Source organism: Lolium perenne, chromosome 4 (assembly GCF_019359855.2).
Source record: "Lolium perenne isolate Kyuss_39 chromosome 4, Kyuss_2.0, whole genome shotgun sequence".
Lineage (NCBI taxonomy): Eukaryota > Viridiplantae > Streptophyta > Magnoliopsida > Poales > Poaceae > Lolium > Lolium perenne.
Window position 1 is genome coordinate 23558154 of NC_067247.2, and position 20411 is coordinate 23578564.

The 20411-nt window shown below is 42.5% G+C and overlaps 1 protein-coding gene across 1 annotated transcript; it reads left to right on the top strand.

Moving 5' to 3' along the window:
• The first annotated feature begins 214 nt into the window (after nucleotides 1-214).
• On the top strand, nucleotides 215-14659 carry LOC127291918 (DNA-directed RNA polymerase I subunit 1). The gene is made up of 24 exons (XM_051321234.2): nucleotides 215-371; nucleotides 459-637; nucleotides 794-953; nucleotides 1050-1334; nucleotides 1943-2131; nucleotides 2246-2422; nucleotides 2498-2657; nucleotides 3279-3466; nucleotides 4424-4687; nucleotides 5241-5329; nucleotides 5695-5842; nucleotides 6031-6240; nucleotides 6333-6686; nucleotides 8476-8596; nucleotides 8776-8897; nucleotides 8967-9011; nucleotides 9086-9146; nucleotides 10239-10444; nucleotides 10619-10821; nucleotides 11594-11792; nucleotides 11902-12278; nucleotides 12424-12564; nucleotides 12836-13637; nucleotides 13822-14659. Exons 1-24 carry the CDS (start codon nucleotides 369-371, stop codon nucleotides 14392-14394), a joined length of 5256 nt encoding a protein of 1751 aa, XP_051177194.1. The 5' UTR covers nucleotides 215-368; the 3' UTR covers nucleotides 14395-14659.
• The last annotated feature ends 5752 nt before the right edge of the window (nucleotides 14660-20411 follow it).

Sequence of the window (20411 nt, forward strand, 5' to 3'; positions counted from 1 at the left end):
TGGTCTCTCTCACTTCTCTTTCTTCAAAAGGCTTTAGGAGGCCATCATTCTTCTTAAATCAAATGGTGTTTCGTAGTGGAGTTGGGGTCGATCGGGCCGGCGGGTAGGTACGAGCCCAGCCCGCTTAACGCCACCGCCTCTCCCGCACGCGGGACTGCGGTATGTATGGGCTCATGGGCCTGCTTGGCCCTCCACGAAAACGTTAAACCCCTTGTCTCTCTCTCTCGCCGAAAAAGAAGCAAAAACCCTAGCCGCCGCTGGCCTCCCGCGAATCCTCCCCCTCCTGCTCTCCGACGTCGTACCGTCGGGGGCCGCCCCTCCCTCCATAGCCTCTCCCCGCACGCCGTCCTCTCGGCCGCCGGCGAGCCATGGCGAGTTCCCCCCTCATCCCCGTACCAGCACCGTCAATTTTTCGTGCAGAGCTCCGGGCAATCATCTAACTCGATCTCCCTCACCAGGACCTGGAGGCGACGTCGGTGGAGCTGGACTCCATCCTCTTCGGCTTCTACACCGAGGACGAGGTCAAGCGGCTCAGCGTCAGGAAGCTCACCAAGCCCGAACGCCTCGACGCCAAGGGCTGCCCCGTGCCCGGCGGCCTGCTCGACCCCGCCATGGGCCCCCTCAACGCCAACGACACGTACGTGCCCGCCGCCCCCGCCGCTGTTCACTACCTTCTTGCTGCTGCTGCTGCTGCTGCTGCTGCTAGGACATAGAGAGAACCAACCGTAGTAGCAGTAGATGTATGTGTTCCCCGTCCCCGAGCCTCCTCTGAAAACCTCGTGCGCCCGTGCAGCTGCAAGACCTGCGCCCAGCCCCCCGGCAACTGCCCGGGCCATTTCGGCCACATCGAGCTCGCCAAGCCGCTCTTCAACCCGCTGCTCTTCGACACGCTCCGGGACCTCCTCCGCTCGACCTGCTTCACCTGCCGCAGGTTCCGCCTCAGCAGCCAGCTGGTCGGTATCCCCTGCCACTGATTTTTTTCCTTCCATGGATGTACGCATCAATTTCAAATTTTCAATTCACCGTGCGATTCGGCCGCTTCGTATCAGGTTTTCAGGTACGCGCGGGAGCTCGAGCTGCTGGCCAAGGGCGACGTCGCCCAGGCCAAAAACTTGCAAGATTCAGCCGTTTTGAAGGAGGAGGAGGAAGACGATGAAACGGCCGAGGTCACTTCTCCCTCTGACCAAGAGGGTAGAACCTGGACATCCCTCCAACTGACAGAGGCCCTCGCTGTTTTCTCCAAGCTGATGAAGAAGCGAGTCAACAAGTGCGCAAACTGCGGCGCAAAGTCTCCACCCATCAAATGCCAGATATATGGCTGGCTTAAGATTCAGGTACCGTGTTCATCTGAAAAAGCGGACCCTACTTCGGTTCTCTTCTGATTAGAACACGTTGGGTTTCTTTTGTTTCTGAGCAGATTAGGGGGTATTTATCTACACTTTTTAGAACTCATAAATTTAGGAGATGGGAGGGGGATCATTGATGAATTCAGTCGCATTAGGATAGGATAAACAACAGAGCCAAAGTTTTGTATAAACTGCATTGTTCATGTTCACTGGATGAAACCCAACAAGAATCACTCCAACCAAAAGGATTAACAAATAAACTAGAAAATGATAGAAAAGTTAAATTTTGTCAATGAAAGGTAGACATAATTGCTGGCTGGCCTTTTCTCTTACTCCGGTGCTTCAGTTTAATTACTGGTTATTATGTATATCCTTGCTGGGGTTCTGTATATCCTTTCACGCGTTTTATCATCCTGTGCCTGTGCCTGACATTGTGGTCTTTAGATTTCACGGTGCCTTGATCAGCACTGTTACCAGGCTACGTTTATCTCATTTTTTTGCATGGTTGATTATCCTTGATGTCAGTATCTTACACCTTTTACGCGAATAGCATTTTCTTCCATCATAGTTCCTCAATCCTCGTATGTGATTTGCAGGATAAAAATGGTTCTTCTGTAAGAAGAAAAGCGATTACTGATTATAAACTCGAAGGAGATGGTCATAGTCACAACACAAGTGAAAATGCTGTTTCTGGTCTTTCGGATGATACTGTTAAGGGATCAAGGAATCAAACAAGACACATTTCTCATGATAGAATTAACGAAGTTCCTCTCTTGACTACAGAGGTTAGATATCCCTCTTCTCTTTGACTTCCAAAAAACGTTATACCTTCACCATTGAGATGCATTGTGCATGTTTTAAAGCACACACCTGAGTACTTTCTTTGTGAACTGTGTCAGGTTGAATCTATTCTGAGAGACTTGTGGGAGAAGGAACCCAGGTTCTGCATGTTACTATGCGACTTTCAGCAGAATTTAAGTGTATCAGAAAAGAGGAGGGGCTATGAGATGTTTTTCTTAAAGAGTCTGCTTGTTCCGCCAAACAGATTCCGTCCCTCGACTGTTTCTAGCCTTGGAGTAAGTAGATCCTAGTTATTCTAATTCATTGAAATCTTCTCCTAAACTAATCGTGTTAAGTATTTTTTGGTATAGATTATGGAACACCCACAAAATGTAATGCTAGGTAAAGTGCAAGAGGCTAATCTCGCGCTACAGCATGCCAATGCCCAGCCGAATCACCTGGACATTCTTACAAGATGGAGGGATCTGCAAACAAGTGTAAATTTATTTTACGATAGTAGTAAAGGCCTTGGTTAGTATACATTCTTTTCTTTGATGAATTAGATCACCCCATTTTCTTCTGATACTAGCTAATATTAAAGAACACGTAAAAATGTTATATCTCTGGGTTCTACTTAGATAACTCGTTGAATTTTTAGGACTATTATACATTGTTAGGTGTTACCTGTTCGTTCTCAGTTTAGACGCAATCATATATGGCAAAACATAATTGTATTGAGTGGATTGCTTTTTTTGCTTCAAACAGTTTCGACCCTAATCAGATTCTGCATTTATAAATGGTTGAGCTCTTTCTGCCCTGGAGTTGCTTGATTCTATTCTCAACTGGATCACCTCAGTTTCAGGGCTATATGTATTTGCTTAGAACGGGAAGTGGATAGCACATAGCACTAATACAATTGAATGATGTGCCCTTTATGTGGAGACTAATAGGAATGTATCTAGCTGTATTGATATAAGCTATCAACTTGGGAAATGCTTGAAGTTAGTCCGCCCTTGCAATGTAGAATGATTATGCATGTGCACATTTATTTCTTTTCATTGATGATGTCTATGATTGTTAGTAATAGAAGGCATATGTTACTGTAGCATTTTACCTTCACTTTTTTTTCTGAAATGTTTATGCTGACGACAGTAAAAAGCGGGAATGATGGTCAGGGCATACGACAGTTGCTGGATAAGAAAACCGGGATTCTTCGACAGAAGATGATGGGGAAGAGAGTTAATCATTCCTGCCGGACTGTTATATCTCCTGATCCATTTTTGGCTGTTAACGAAATTGGTATTCCTCCTGCTGCTGCGTTAAAGATGACTTATCCTGAGGTACCCTCGTAATGCATTTCTTTTGAATTGGCCATTTAATTGAAATTGACATGTTTATGTTTGTGGTCAGACTATACTAGAAATATCCACCAAGCTTTCTATTTTATTCTTGTATGCTATCTTAGTACACTACCACTATACAATAAAGCACTTGACTTCTTGGCAATGGAAATTTAGCACTGAATTATATTTGCCGGTGATGAATCCTTGAAACTTGAACTACATTGATTCATTGAAGGTGGATTGGTTGCTAGTTATCAAATAAGAGGACCATTTTATTGCTGAGTTAGCAGTTGTGTGATGCAGGAAAGAGAGACTGCGCCATTACACAGAACATGTTTCCTTTATGGAATCAGGAGCTAACTTTTGATTGTACATACGAGGTTGTCCTGAAGTTTTTGGCGATGCATGAAAGAGAGAAAACGTACCATTATACGGAACATGTTTCCCTTAAGGAATCAAAGGGTTAACTTTTGATTGGCTGTACCTACTTTGGATTTGTGATTTTGTGATTTTCCTGCCTTTCTCCAATTAGAGTTTTTCTAAGATGTTATGAGGTATGCATCTAGTGGCACAGTGAGGAAGTGCACTTCTGTACTACTCCCTCCGGTCGGAATTAATTGACGCTGGCTGTACCTACTTTGCATGCTAGCATTCGCGTGATCTTAACCGACCAGAGGTAGTACTAAGGTAGTTCCTATATATAGGTTAAGTTATAGACTTCATTTGTCTCTGGTTTCTTGAACTAATGGTTTCACCCCTTATAGTTCCGCTTCATGTCTTTTTTCACAGTCCGTAGCCTAGATGTCTATTTTATTTCCGATTTTACTAATACGCATGTTTTCATTGCAAATTTGCTGGTCATTGCAACTGAACTGCAACTGTATCCAAGTTGTTATTTATTTATTTATTTTGTATGCAGTTTATAGGATTCACCATGTTTTTTTTCCTGCACAGAAAGTGACGCACTGGAACACCAAAAAGCTACAAGAAGCTATAAATAATGGTGGTGAAATTCATCCTGGTGCGACGCATGTCAAGGTTAACAATCACATGTATAAACTATCGGTTGATCCCCCAAAACGTAGGGCCGTTGCTAAGCAGTTGCCTGCTTCTAGAGGATCAGTTTCTCATCCAGGGAAGGACCCTAAACGTGAATTTGAAAGCAAAGTTGTATATCGACATATTCAAGATGGTGACATTGTACTGGTCAACAGACAGGTATAAATATTTTGCTAGCAAGTATTCCGTTTCCTTTTCTTGAGCAATAATAATTGAAAACAATGGAAATATCTTCCTTCATTTTCATTTAGATGTTTTTTTAGCAAAGTGGGTTTCCAAATATTCTTATTACTTTTTATAGGCAACTTTTCTGTACAAATACGCATATTTGTTACTTACTTGCAGCAGGATGTATATGTAATTAATAGGGCGAGCCGGCATCGCACAGAACTTATTTTAGTCCTCAATTCCTTCATTTCTCTATGTACATAGAGCTTACAAACACAACTGTATTGGGTCTATGGAAGTAGGTGCAAAACAAGGCTTTTGCCTCATTGTTCTATTTTAATTTAAAATGACATCAAGTAGACCAGACCATGGTTTTTAAGGCGGTAAGGCGATCTAAAGCGCTCGGGGACCTTTTCACTTTTTAAGCGCTTAAACGTAAGGCGAGGCAACGCCTTAGAGTAGCATCCACTATTTTAATCGGTCTTATGTAGGTCTTCGGTGAAGTCATTGTCTACATCTCTAATCCCTCTCTTGTGGTTTGAAGCCTACTCTTCACAAGCCCAGCATGATGGCCCATGTTGTCCGTGTCTTGCCTGGAGAGAAGACAATTCGAATGCACTATGCCAATTGCAGGTATTTTGACTTGTTCCTGTTAATTTCTTTTGCTTGCATAAAATTATCATTTTTTATCTTTTTAGCACATACTACCTCCGTTTCAATGAATAAGGTGCACACGCATTTCAAGATTAACTTCGACTGAAAAAGTTGAGCAACAAAATTTTGATTGTATTGTACATAATTAGTATCGTTGGATTCGTATTGAAAAGAACTTACCAATGATACTAATTGTATACCAACAATCTTCATATATTTAGATTAATTTTGAGTCAAAGAAAAACACGCAAAATGAGGGCGCCTTATTCATTGAAATGGAGGGAGTACAATGCCTACCCGAACTAGCTTGGGACAAAGGCTCTGATGTTTTTTTTGTTGTTTAGCACATACAATGCTGATTTTGATGGAGATGAAATGAATGTGCACTTCCCACAAGATGAAATATCTCGCGCTGAGGCCATCAACATTGTTGATGCAAATAAGCAGTACATTGGTCCAAGGAGTGGGGAGGCTGTCAGAGGTCTCATTCAGGTATGTATATGTGGTTGTGATATTTTGTTTTTCTGTATACTTATAGCATGGAGCACTTAGTATTCACATGTCAATAGCCATAGTAACTTTTGTGTAATTAGTTGCCACATGCATCTATTAACTAGCGAACTTGTCGTGCCTGTGATATTGACAAGCAATAACAGTTATTTATTTATTTATTTTTGTAGGACCACATTGTTGGTGCTGTTCTTCTGACAAAGCCAGACACGTTCTTAAGCCGTGAGGAATATAGTCAGCTTGTCTATGGGTCTTGTGTGTCCTCATCTTGTAGCCCTTGTCAATCTGGTAAAAGGGTATCTGTTATGAATGATGATGACACATTGGAACTTCTCCCTCCAGCTATTTTTAAGCCAAAGCATCTGTGGACGGGAAAACAGGTTAGGTTTTAATAGAAAGAAACTTGTGTCACTGTTGGTCTCAATCCTGACATTGCTTGGAATTCAGTCATGTAATTTTTTTTTGTTTACAGGTCATAACAACCATCTTGAACCATTTAACAAATGGTCACCCACCATTCACTGTGAAGAAGGAAGGGAAAATTCCAGTAAAATATTTATTACCTAAAAAACGCCATGATGAAGAACGAGAAACTAGGGATCCTGAACTTGTTAAAAAAGAAAAAGAAGAACAAGAAGTACTTGTTAGAAAACAAGAAGATGAACAAGAACTATATGTTCTTGATAATGAGCTTATAAAGGGCATGATAGATAAGAAGCAGTTCGGAAATTACGGGATAGTTCATACAGTTCAGGAGCTCTATGGCGCAGATACAGCTGGAAGATTGCTCTCAATATTCAGCCGCTTGTTTACATTGTTCTTGCAGGTGACATCTAAAACATAATTCTTTTCCATCTTTTCATCATAGGTGGGGTGTCTAACTGGTAGGCTAGTTGCACTAGACAGTCTATTCTTTCTGCAATTTGGTGCTACTAAAACGGCTGTACCAATTAACATCATTAGTAGCAACAAATTGTATTCCTAGACCTATACATGCGGCTTAAATGTTTTTGCAGATAAAGCATGTTTGACATTAGATGAGGTGATTAGTCTTTAGTTACTCTTTTTTAGTTGAAGACCGTTCCTTAAATACTCGTGACCAGCATGCAGCACATATTGGCGATGTACCTAGATAACCTGCCTTGGAAATTCATTTAGATGGGATATGTGGAGCAAATAAAGAAATGAAAAGGAAATCTGATCTGGATCTGTACATCAGACTACTTTGAATGGGCCAATCCACTGTTGAGTTGTCTCTTTGAGCCATATAGTGCTGTCAAGAGGCAGACTGAACACTTTCAGCCCTGCGGTGGATCATATCATTATCCTGCAATGGATCATAAAATTGCCCAGCTGCCACAACAGCTCAGTGCAACCTACTTTTTGTTGTTGCAGAAGCAATAGAGAATAGTTACTTTATTGAAATATAGTTGCCTAATTCAACTTAATTCTTTCTTTTTGCATATTTAAGCTTGTACACTATACTGTCGAAGTACCCCCTATTTGTAATATTACCAAACTCTGCTGTATTTCCTTAAAAAACATAATATTAAATCACTTAATGCTCAATTCATCTTCAGTGTTTTTACGACAGAAGATCGGTCTCCCTTGAAGCAACCTTGATCGATCCAGTATATCTTTGAGTAACTGTCGATCATCAGATTTCTTTTGCTCGCTATTCAGGCCGATGTTATAATGCTAGTGTTTGGATTTGTTTCCAATGCTTTGCTGGCTTGCTGCTCACTCATTACTTTGTTTTAGAAAATATGTTGACATCATCCTCTGACCTTTGGCCTCTGGATTACTTAACCCCCCAAATGTTATAATGCTAGTCTTCGGATTTGTTTCAAATGATTTGCTGGATCACTTAACACCGCAAATGTTATAATGCTAGTCTTCGGATTTGTTTCAAATGATTTTGCTCGCTTGCTGCTCACCAATCACTGTGGTTTAGAAAATATGTTGACATCACCCCCTGATCTTTGGCCTCTGGATTACTTAACCCCTCAAACCTTTGAAACTGGCTATTGCACCACCTGAACTTTGCGAAACCCTTCGGATAACCCCCAAGCAGTTTTGGGTAGCTATATTGCACATGTGAGCTGTGGCATGTGGCATGGCGCAACAAATGGCCGCGACCCAACTTTATAAGATAAACCAAACAGGCCCACATGCCTCACTGTATTTGTGCACCCCCCATCCCGCTTCCCAGTTCAGGACCATATGCATTCTCTCGTGTGTGCGCAACCCTGTTCCCTGCCTTCTCTCTTCCATGGAGCTCCAAATCTTGCTGTCATTGGGCAGTTCCCCAGTCTTGCTTGATTCGACATACCTTTAGGCACATTCCTGTTCTTGCTTGATTAAATTCGATTTATCTGGAGCCTCAGTTTATGTATGAAATAATTTTTGTGCTTTCAATGGTGAGATGCTGTCCTTGAACTGTGAAATATTGGTGAGTTACTTGTTGTCACCTTTGTTGTAAGCTGTTCTATGGTTATGAATTTAGCTTCCCAATTCCTTCTTTACACTGTCATTAGGTTTTGTCATGTTTCTTCAGTGTATTTGTTCAGTTGTGATTATGTAACTGTTGGTCTAAGGTAAATTAATTCTTGTAGTTTCATGGATTTACATGTGGAGTAGATGATCTGTTACTATCCCAAGACGAAGATCAGCTGAGGGAGAAAATTCTCTTGGAAAGCGAGCAACGCAGTGATGATGTCCACTGGGAATTTGCAGGTTTGTTCAACATTATCCTCACAGCAAATACTTTTATCTTGAGTCGGAAGTTCATAACAATTTCTTGAGGACAGTTAGTATATCTCATTGAGGAAAATTAGACCCTCAATCCAATTTTTCATTGAGGAAAATTATATTTGGTATTTTTTGAGATCTGATAACATGATTTTACTTTGCAGGGCATGGCTATCCGGTTCGTGTTAAAAGTTTGGATTCCGGTTTAACTGTTGAAATGGTTGAGGAAGAGTTTACGAAAATTGGTGCAATCAAACCAGGTGGCGTCCAAGTTAGGAACAAGAAGGTTGGTAACAGTTGGTTTTGGTACCAGCTGTGCTATTTTTTTCTGACATTCTTATTTTTTTTGCTGCAGTTTGTTGTTGAATTTGAATCCCGGCAATCATTCGAAGCAATTAAGGTTCACTTTTCTTAAGGTTATCTTCCTTTGTTATCGATAGAAAAGATGTAATCATATGTCTGATTGTGATGTAGGCAAAACCTCCAAGTGTTATTGCTGGGAAAAAGATAACCATTAAGCAGAAACTAAAACGAGGTAACCATCCTGATTTTTCTAATTTGTTGCTGTGCTATTATTCTGCTATGGTACTATTCTACTAGGCATCTTCGATTTCCTAACAGTCTACTCACCTAGTCGTCCTATGTTCCGTTGATGTAGAAGAAAACTTATTTAACTAACAAATGAGTAATTCCTCTGAAAATTATTGTTCTTTTCTTGAGATGTTCCTACTACTGAAACAGAAACCTTGTCCACCTGTTAACGGTGTTTCAGACTGCTGTGATACCTCGCTGGGTTGCACAATACTGTAAGGAAGGCCAGTCTGAGGCTGCGCCTGCCAAGTAGAAGCAGTGGCCCAATCATAATTTTCATGGATTTACCTGCAAATCGAAGCAGAGTACCTGGCCAGGGCCGCTCACCCGAAACAAGGACTTGAGAACATCTTTGAATTGTATCAGCCACCTTATTTATTGGTAAATGGCGGAGCCGTAGATCGTCTATACTCTTTCACTGTCACTGGATAGCTTAAGTTAAATAATGGCCCTTGGTGCTGCCGCCCGATTGACGACCTACTCCACATGTTGTTGGCCGTCGCCTCTGGCCCATGTTGCATGCCAGCTACCGCTCTGCTGGCTCTGCTCGAAGCTCCGGGTTTCCGCCACACGCCCACACCACCTTCCAACTCAGTCGCCACTCAGCACGCCGACGCTCACCACCGCCCGGGAGGGGAAGTTGATCAAGGGCTATACTTCGTAAATGTTAGCTGGTGTGCTTTACAGTAAAAATTCTTTAGAACATTATTATGTTTAGGCGCATCTCCCTTCATAGTCCTCATACTACATCCATCAAGTAGAGGCACAAGCCAGTTTATATATAAAACTTCTTTGATCTGTGCAAACCACATCTAATCTGTGCAGGCCATTTTTGCGAGTAGTAACTGGTTTAGACCGCGCTAATAACATTTATATGATTTTCCTCAAAAGAAAAATATTTATTCAATGTTTCCATAATCCTAATAAGCCTGCTTTGCATCTATATTATTCATGGGCTCGGCTACCTCTTTAGTCGATAATATCGTCCTTTATGTTTGTACGATATAATTGGAGTACATTCTGTATTTTTGTGTAGATCCAGCGGACTTGCAAATGGATGTCGAAAAGGTTGTACGCAGGATGGGAGAATCTGGGAATGTCACATTGGATAAAATGATGCTAAGTGCTCTAAATAAGTTAACATCTGAGGTCAATCAAAGCATGTTTCCCTATGGTCTACAGAAGCCTTTCCCTAAAAATTGTCTCACTCTTATGACTGCAACTGGTGCGAAAGGTTCAGATGTAAGTTTGTTTTTTCAGCAAGGGCAGAACAATGTAATATTCTGTGTTGAACTAGAATTATCATCAGATGACCTGGGGAAGTGAACTGTTCCATGCAAATACAATTGCAAACTCGAAGCGCAACTTACTTTACCTACTGGGACTAACATCCTGCCACTTCATTTGTCTTGCTAGGTTAACATGACACAAATCTCGTCATTATTAGGCTCGCAAGATTTAGAAGGTGCGCGCGTTCCACGAATGGTATCTGGGAAGGCATTACCTTGCTTTCGACCATGGGATACTTCTTCTAGAGCTGGTGGTTACGTGAGTGACAGATTTTTAACTGGTCTCCGCCCTCAAGAGTACTATTTCCATTGTATGGCTGGCAGAAATGGGTAAAGCTTTCTTTACTCTTTCTTAATACATAAGAAACTACCTTTTATTCTGAAGTGCATCTTTGATTCTGTACTAACCCTCTTAGGAGGCTTGTACTCTTCTTCTATGCAATGAAAAGAAACACAATGTCATTGCGTTTTCTCGAAAAATTCTGAAGTGCATAAATTTTACCAGCCATGTTTGTCTTTTATATCTTGTTTCTAAGCAGGTGTTTAGTATTAAATGTACATAGATTTATAACAGGCATACTTGGCTGTTGGTATTTGTTACAAATGGAGATAAATGAGTTGCACAAATGTCTAATTTGTTCCCACTAAGAACATTCTCTTGTATTCGTTTATTTGAGAATTGAGATAGTTGCATCCACACAACATTTCATACTCTCTCGTGCACGGTGCACCAGTAACTTCACAAACAGTTATGCTTATATCGCAAGATCATACTGAAGTTCTTGTCCACATCTGTGGGTTGAGCTTTTGAACTTGTTGCGTGGGCAATAATCTTCTTGATGGACCAAGGCAGTTTGGATTTGGACAGGTTGATAAACTTGATAATATGCTGATGTGAAGTTTGTTGGAACTTAGATTTAATCTACATCCATCAGTATCCCTGTTTGTTTACAAACAGGAATAGTGATAGTTTCATACCCTTAATTGCCCATATCACCATTATAATTATGTATATTTATATTTATATTCTTGTTAGAGTCATTCATTGTTACAACTACGTTGGCTTTTATTTTGATATATAGTTTTTGCATGTTCATCGCAGGTTGATTGACACAGCAGTCAAAACATCTCGTAGTGGATATCTTCAACGTTGTCTTGTCAAAAGTCTTGAATCATTGTTTGTTTCATACGATCATACTGTCCGTAATGTTGATGGATCAATCATACAATTCTGCTATGGAGAAGATGGAGTTGATGTCCATAAAAGTAACTTCCTCAATAAGTTTGAAGAACTTGCTGCTGTAAGACATTGAAGTTCATAACTATACCAAGTCAGATTTGTAGTATGCCTTGCCCTATGCATTTGTTTGATCTGACTGATAATTGTTTGCAATTTATTCCATATTACAGAATAGAAAAGCTGTCCTTGACAGGTTTGGCAGCTACAGTGGCGATAGCCTGTTATTACAGTCCAATTACATCACTAACCTGCCCAAAACACTCACGGACAATGCAAAGAAGTTTGTCAGTTCACAAAAGAAGGAGAAGTTACGAAAGGAAGAGGAGAGAAAGTTACAAAAGGAGGAGGAGGGGAAGTTATCTAAGAAGGAGAAGTTACAAAGAGAGAAGTTTCTCAGGTTAATGAGGAAGCCGGGCCGTTATGACATCGAAATTGAGGAACTAACGAAATTACTGAATGTAAAGTACCGGGCTAGTCTTATAGAACCTGGTGAAGCTGTTGGTGTGATCCTTGCCCAGTCCTTAGGAGAACCTTCAACACAGATGACGTAAGAGCATTTTTTATTTGATAAACTATGTTTTGTCTATAACTTCTGGCTGTCGACTCCATATAATATTAGTTTCGGGGTATATTGTATTTCTTATCTGGGGACTTGTTAAAATTCATGCGTACATTTTTCTCATGCCTTGCAGGCTCAACACTTTTCATCTTGCTGGAAGAGGTGACATGAATGTCACACTTGGGATGCCTCGTATACAAGAAATTCTAATGAAAGCATCCGCTAACATTTCTACGCCCTATATGGAGTGCCCTCTGCATGAGAATATCACTAAGTGAGATTTATTTGCTTTATTTTGAAGATTCTTAATACTTTTTAGTTTAATTTCTGCAGTCTACATGATATATCAAACTTTCTTGTATAAGATGTAAATGAAAAATCCTAACCACACTGTACTCATTTTTTTCACCGTACTGGCAAGGTACATGCATTAATTCTACTTTTCTGTATAATAAGTAAATATAAATCTTTGTCAAAATCTATACTCAATTTTTCAAGTACACTAGCTAGATACTTGCACTAACTCTTTCTTCATGGACATTTAGGGGTGATGCTGAGCGGCTGGCTGCAAAGTTGAGGGGTGTTAGGTTGGCTGATGTTGTGGCTGGAACTGAAGTATGCACAGTTCATTTTCACAACAGTAACGGGCATGTTTCGAATCTCTATAAGTTACAGCTAAAACTACACTCACCAGAGGATTACCCTGATCAGTCAGAACTTACAGCAGACGAGTGTCAAACTGCCTTGAGAACAGTGTTTATTGATGCAATGGAATATGCAATCGAAAAACACCTAAATTTGCTACACAAAGTTAGTGGAATCCAGGAAACTAGGGTACAGGACACTGACAGCTCACTACCAGAGGGTCCTGAAGAACCTGAAAGCAGATCTATTGACAGGGAAGAGCTTGTTGCAAGTGATGGCGATGATGAAAATGAGGATGACATGGGAGCCGATGCAGAAAAGTGGAAACAACAACAGAATGATGAGTTGGAGTATGATGATTCTGGAAACACAGATGTTATGGACAGTGACCCTGAAGAAGAGACAAAATACAAACCTGATAATGAGGATGATCCAGCTGAGTCAGGCGGAGAATCAGAAGTGGAAGACGAAGGACATATGTCAGATTCGGGTAACAAGTCAGGGAAATTAGAAGATGGTCCTGCAGCTGGTAAACTCAAGAAGGAAAAAAGTGAAACCGTGGAAAATTTGGAGCAGAAGCAGGAACAAACAACCCAGAAACGCAGCAAGAAGGTGAAGCGAGCTGTTCATGTTGAAAGCACAGATTTGAAGTTTGAGGTTCACTATCTATTGCACAAGGAACCAACTATTTTACTAGCCCAGGTACCACAGCATAAACAGAACAATATGATATTTTACTGTTCTTCCAGAGGCGTAACTGAACATGTCATAACTAAAAACTGTTGCACTTTATTATTGAAATGCTAGGGCTTGTTTAATTTTCTGTCATCGTATTATACTATTTTGAACAAAAATCTGATAGAAATGTTTTGATTTGCTTTTCCAGATAGCCCAGAAGACATTGAAGTCCCTATTTGTCAGTGGATCCCATAACAGAAACATTGGTGGATGCAAAGCTGTTTGGGTAGAAAAGGAAGGCGATCCATCTCCAAAAATGCTAGCACTGCGAACTGCAGGAGTGGACTTTGAGGTATTCTGGGCTCTGCAGGACATCCTGAAAATCCAAGATGTTAAATCTAACGACATACATGCTATCCTGAAGACATATGGGGTGGAGGCCGCAAGGGCGACTATCATCCATGAAGTGAATGCTGTGTTTCAACCCTTCGGTATAGATGTGAACAAGAGGCACCTGAGCCTGGTTGCTGACTTCATGACCTCAGGAGGCTCCTACCGGCCGATGAGCATCCTAGGGATGGCCCAGTTCTGCACGTCGCCATTCGGCAAGATGAGCTTCGAGCAGGCCACGAGGTTCATCTCGGAAGCTGCCTTCTACGGAGAGGTGGACACCCTCGATGGCCCCTCAGCGAGCGTGTCCCTGGGGAAGCCGGCCAAGATGGGAACCGGCTGCTTTGGCTTGCTGCAGAACATGTGCTTTGTTGAGCCCCCTAAGATGTGACACAAGCACCTGCGTTCCTTCACCGTGGCTGGTGTTCTTACTCAGATGTAACTAAAGTTTTGTTTTTGTCCGAGTACTAGTTAAGTGCGTGAGAAATGTGCAAGGACCTTACAGTATGGCGGTTACTTGCCCTTGGTGTCGTGCGTGTTTTGACGCGAACAGTTGCGTGGGCAACATTTTTTGTGTATCTTAGCTAGTGAAATGGGATGAATCTGTATGCGCGCATTTGTATTGACTTTGAACTGCAAAGGTTTTTGGTACGCTAGATGAGTCTTATGTTAGTGTTATCTTGTCAGCTGGCTGGATCGCATTGCAATTTGCTGCTAGAATGAATCTGTAGCTTCGCTGAATATGCTGGTGCATGCTCATGTTATTTACTCCCACAATTCTGGCAAAACTCCTGGATTCCTGTCTGTGTGCTCACTGTCTAGTTATTTACCCCCCATATAACCTGGAAACAGGGTTAAGCTAAGACAACTAAGCACCAGGCAGCTAGGGCCTCCATATGTAGGAAGCATTGCAAGTCACCGAAAGGATAACTCCAGAAGAGAAGGGTCTATAGGTACCTATTTCTTGCTCTGTCTTCTTTGGCAAAATCGAAACATTGTAGTACGAGTACAACAGTACTCCGTACAAGAAATCGAGCCGTCTGGTGATGGTGATGGGCAGCGAACCGTTTTTTACCTAGCGCTCTCGCGATCGCGGGCGACTAGGGTTTTGCTCCTTCGCTGGTCCTCCGGCCCGAAGTCCTCCTGCCCCGGCCACGGGTGATTTTGAGTCGGCTTCCGGACGGAGTGCGCATCTGTCCCCTGCTGTTAGGTACGTCCGTCAGATCCCGTTCAGGTTAGGGTTCTCGGCGGCCTGGCGATCTATTGCTCTCAATGGCGTCGCCGACGAATAGTTCTACAAACAATGCTAGTGGATCGGGATCAAAGGAGAAAGAGACAATTGATGATATGCTAAATCGCTTGGGAATAGAGGAGGAAGAATTCGATGATCTAGTTTTCGAGGAAGAAGAGGCTCCAAAAGAGGGGCTGAAGTGGATGGCTCTAGCAAAAGTTCACACATCAAATCCTTTTAGTCCACAAACCTTTGAACAACATATGAGGGTTGCATGGAGTCCAACGAAGCTGGTTTCGTTTCACCATCTGGAGGATAACCTTTTCACCGTGCAATGCAACTGCATGGGGGATTGGCTCAACGTGTCTGAAGGAGGACCGTGGCTTTTCAGGCAAAGCGTGGTGTCTATAGGACCATACGATGGATTGGTACTTCCTGAAACTATTGATCTGAACTTCTTCTTTACTACTTGGATTCAACTACATAAAATACAGTGGGCTATAGGAAGGAATCTCTGATTAAAAACTTGACCGAGAAGAAGGATGCTAAAGTGGTGAAAGTTGAATTGAATGTGTTGGGTGATGGTAACTTTGTCAGAGCTAAAGTCCGTTTGGATGTTAGGAAACCACTTGCGAGGTTTGTCTCTATGTCTCGAGGTGGAGCTTGTGAAGTCTACCCAATTAAATTTGAGAAAATGCCAAGGTTTTGTGGTGCTTTCGGCTACATAGGACACTCATATCTGGAATGTGGTACTGGTGAGCATGATGAAGAAAAGCTAAAGTGGGGAGAGTTCTTGAAGGCGGACTGGGGGACTTGGCATGGCCGTAGTTTCAACGGTGGCAGAGGCGGTGCTCGAACCGGCCGTGGAGCTTGGGAACCGAGGGGAGAGCGTGACCGTGCGCCTGGGAGAGGTGGAGAAGGTACAATGGAGGGACGTTTTGGGCCTCATGCATGGCGTCACAACGCCCTGGCGTTTATTGATGGGATAGCCCAACCTCCAGCGAAAGGAAATAACACGGATATGCGCACGGAGGAGATAGATGATGATGATCTAAAGGATACTGGAACCAGCCCGATTAAAACTAACAAGATGGAAGTTGATAATCCTTCTAGGAGTGGTGACTCGGGAGCAAAAAGAAACCTTACACTAGCGCTACAAGGTCAAGAGAATGCTAATGATACATTGGAGGAGGGAGACGTTTTGCAGCAGACAGGGACTGTCAGTTTGGCTGACCAGGAAGTGTTGGACGCAAAATTATTAGCTGAAAATGACCGTAAACGGTCGAAGAAGGATGGAGCTATCTCCCCTTCAACAGGATCGGCGGGCTCGCGAGACGGGCCTGTCCGGACGTAATGAGAATTCTGTCTTTGAACTGTCAGGGGGCAGGGAACGACCCGACAGTTCGATCGCTTTTGGATGTCCAAAGGCGCTATGTTCCCGATGTGATGTTTTTGTCGGAGACTCACTTAGACAACTATCCGGCAGATTGCTTGAGAAGGAGATTGAAGATGGATTTTCATATTTTCAACCCTAGTACTAATAGAAGTGGAGGGGTTTTGCTGCTATGGAGGAGAGAAATTTCGATCCAACAGATTTTCTCACATCCAAAATATATTGACATCAAGGTTATTGAGGGTCCAAATAAAATTTTGCGTTTGACAGGAATTTATGGAGAACCTCGGTGGGAGGATAGACATTTGACTTGGGATAGAATCAAAACCATGCATACCCAACATAATATTCCATGGGCTATAATTGGTGATTTTAATGAGATTCTTTATTCTCATGAAAAAGAGGGCGGTAACCAGCGACCGCAAAATATTATGCAAGCTTTTCGAGATGTCCTATCAGATTGTGATCTTGAGGATTTGGGATTCTGTGGAGATGAGTTTACCTGGCGGAGAGGGAGGATACACGAGCGCCTTGATCTGGCAGTTGTTAACAGCTCATGGCGGGCAATTCTCCAAAATCTTGATTATGCACGATCCGATCACCGTCCAATCTTGTTAGATACCGAGGCTCAGCAAAATCAGATTCCAAATTCGCCAGTTCCAAAAGATTCAAAGCAAAATGGTTACAGAACCTGGGTTCCGTGAGGTGGTCCAGACTGCTTGGGATAGAGTGAAGAGCTTTGATCCAGGGGATGGCGTGCTGACCAAGCTTCGTGCCATGCACGTCGATCTGCATGCATGGGATAGCTCTTACCTAAATAAATCGAAGAAACGTTTACGTCAGGCTCAACGCGATTTTGAGAAGGCAATATCTGGTCGTATGAATGATGAGAATGAGACTATAGCTAAGGAGAAGGCCGTTGATCGAACTCATCTTGGAGCAAGAGGAGACGCACTGGCACAACGCTCGAGAGCCAATTGGCTAATGCAAGGAGATAGAAATTCAGCATTCTTCCATCAATTTGCGACGGCTAGAAGGAAAAAGAACCATATCTGTAAATTAAAGGATGATAAAAATAATTGGCTAGAAGGGACGGACGCACTCAAACATTTTGTTCTCCAATATTTTTCTAATCTGTTTTCATCGGAAGTGCAGGCTACTAATCCGGAGCTGTTGGAGAAAATTATTCCAGAAGTTGATCAAGCTATGAATGATAGTCTCTTGGCTCCCTTTTGTCACATTGATATCAAGAAGGCGGTCTTCAGCATTGGGGACCTAAAAGCTCCTGATGGATGCATGCAATATTTTATAAGAGATTTTGGGATCTTTTTGGTGATGATATATCTCAAGAAATTCTCCAGGCTTTGAAGACATGGATTATACCGGAAGGTTGGAACGATACAACTATTGTGTTAATTCCAAAGGTTGATGTGTTGGGATTCGTAGCATAGAAAACAAAATATTTCCTACCGCAAGAACGAATAACAAGCCAAGATCCAAACTAGAAGATGGTAGCAACGAGAAGATCATGAGACTAACCCTCGAAGATTTCCAAAGCCTGTGAGATTAGATCTCGTTGTTGCTGAAGATGATCACTTGCCGCTTTCAAAAGCGCGTAGAAGATCTTGATGGTGACACAGTCGGGCAACACCTCCGTACTCGGTCACACGTTCGGTGTTGATGACGACGTCCTTCTCCCCGTTCCAGCGGGCAGCGGAAGTAGTAGATCCTCCTCGGAATCCCGACAGCACGACAGCGTGGTGTTAGTGGTGGTGGAGATCTCCGGCAGGGCTTCACCTAAGCGCTACGAGAGAAGTATGAGGAGGGGGCGGCTAGGGTTTGGGGAGAGGGGGCAGCTAGGGCGCCAGCCTTGGTGCCTCTTGGTGGTGCGGCCAATGTGGTGGACGCCCCCTCCCTCTCTCCCTCATTATATAGGTGGAACCCCAAGGGTTAGCCCTTGAATCCGAATAAGAGTCCAACTCCTAAACCTTCCAAAGGGCCAAACCAAGGGGGAGTGGGACTCCCCCCTTTCCTTCTCACTTGGCCGGCCAAGGAGGTGGAGTCCACCATGGACTCCACCCTCCCACTTGGTTGGCAAGTTAGGGTTGGTGGAGTACAACCGGGACTCCACCTTCCATGGTGATTTCTTTCGGAAGGTTCTAGAACATTCTAGCGCCTTCCATAAATGCACCGGATCATTTCCAAACTTGGAAAGTGACTTCCTATATATGAATCTTATTATCCGGACCATTCCGGACCTCCTCGTGATATCCTGGATCCCATCCAAGATTCTGAACAAAATTCGAACTCCATTGCATATTCCATATCTACTTAAAACGACATCAAACCGTAAGTGTGTCACCCTACGGTTCGTGAACTATGTAGACATGGTCGAGACTCCTCTCCGACCAATAACCAATAGCGGGATCTGGAGACCCATAATGGCTCCCACATATTCAACGATAACTTAGTGATCGATTGAACCATTTACATACAATACTGATTCCCTTTGTCACACGATATTTTACTTGTCCGAGGTTTGATCATCGATATCTTCATACCTTGTTCAACCTCGTCACCGACAAGTACTCTTTACTCGTACCGTGGTATATCATCTCTTGTGAACTATTCACATGCTTGCAAGCTAATCAGATGACATTCCACCGAGAGGGCCCAGAGTATATCTATCTGTCATCGGGATGGACAAATCCCACTCTTGATCCATATGCCTCAACTCATACTTTCCGAATACTTAATCCCATCTTTATAACCACCCATTTACGCAGTGGCGTTTGACATAATCAAAGTACCCTTCCGGTATAAGTGATTTACATGATCTCATGGTCGAAGGACTAGGTAACTATGTATCAGAAGCTAATAGCAAATTGAACTTAATGACGTGATCTTATGCTACGCTTATTTGGGTGTGTGTCCATTATATCATTCATCCAATGACATAACCTTGTTATTAATAACATCCAATGTTCATGATCACGAAACCATGATCATCTATTAATCAACAAGCTAGTTATACAAGAGGCTTACTAGGGACTCCTTGTTGTTTACATAACACACATGTATCAATGTTTCGGTTAATACAATTATAGCATGGTATGCAAAAATTTATCATAAACACAAAGATATATAATAACCACTTTATTATTGCCTCTTGGGCATATCTCCAACAGTTTCCCACTTGCAATAGAGTCAAATAATCTAGATTACATTGTAAGGTACCTAACACCCATGGCATTCTGTTGTTGGTCATGCTTTGTACTAGGGAGAGCTTTAGTCAACGGATCTGCCACATTCAGATCTGTGTGTACTTTGCAAATCCTTACTTCACCATCTTCGATATACTCGCGAATTGAATGAAAACGCAGCTTGATATGCTTCAGCTTCTTGTGTGATCTTGGTTCTTGTGCATTGGCGATGGCACCCATGTTGTCACAATAGATGACTAATGGGTCCAATGCACTAGGAACCACACCAAGCTCAACAATGAACCTCTTCATCCATACCGCTTCCGATGAAGCCTCCGAAGCCACTATGTATTCCGATTCAGTTGAAGACTTCGCCACCATGCACTGATTGGAACTCATCCAGCTAACTGCAGCACCATTCAATATAAACACGTACCCACACTGAGACTTAGAGTCATCAGGATCAGTGTTCCAACTTGCATCAGTGTAACTGGTTACCGCGAGCTCTTGGTCACCACCATAACAAAGAAACATATCCTTAGTCCTTTTCAAGTACTTCAGGATATTCTTGACCGTTGTCC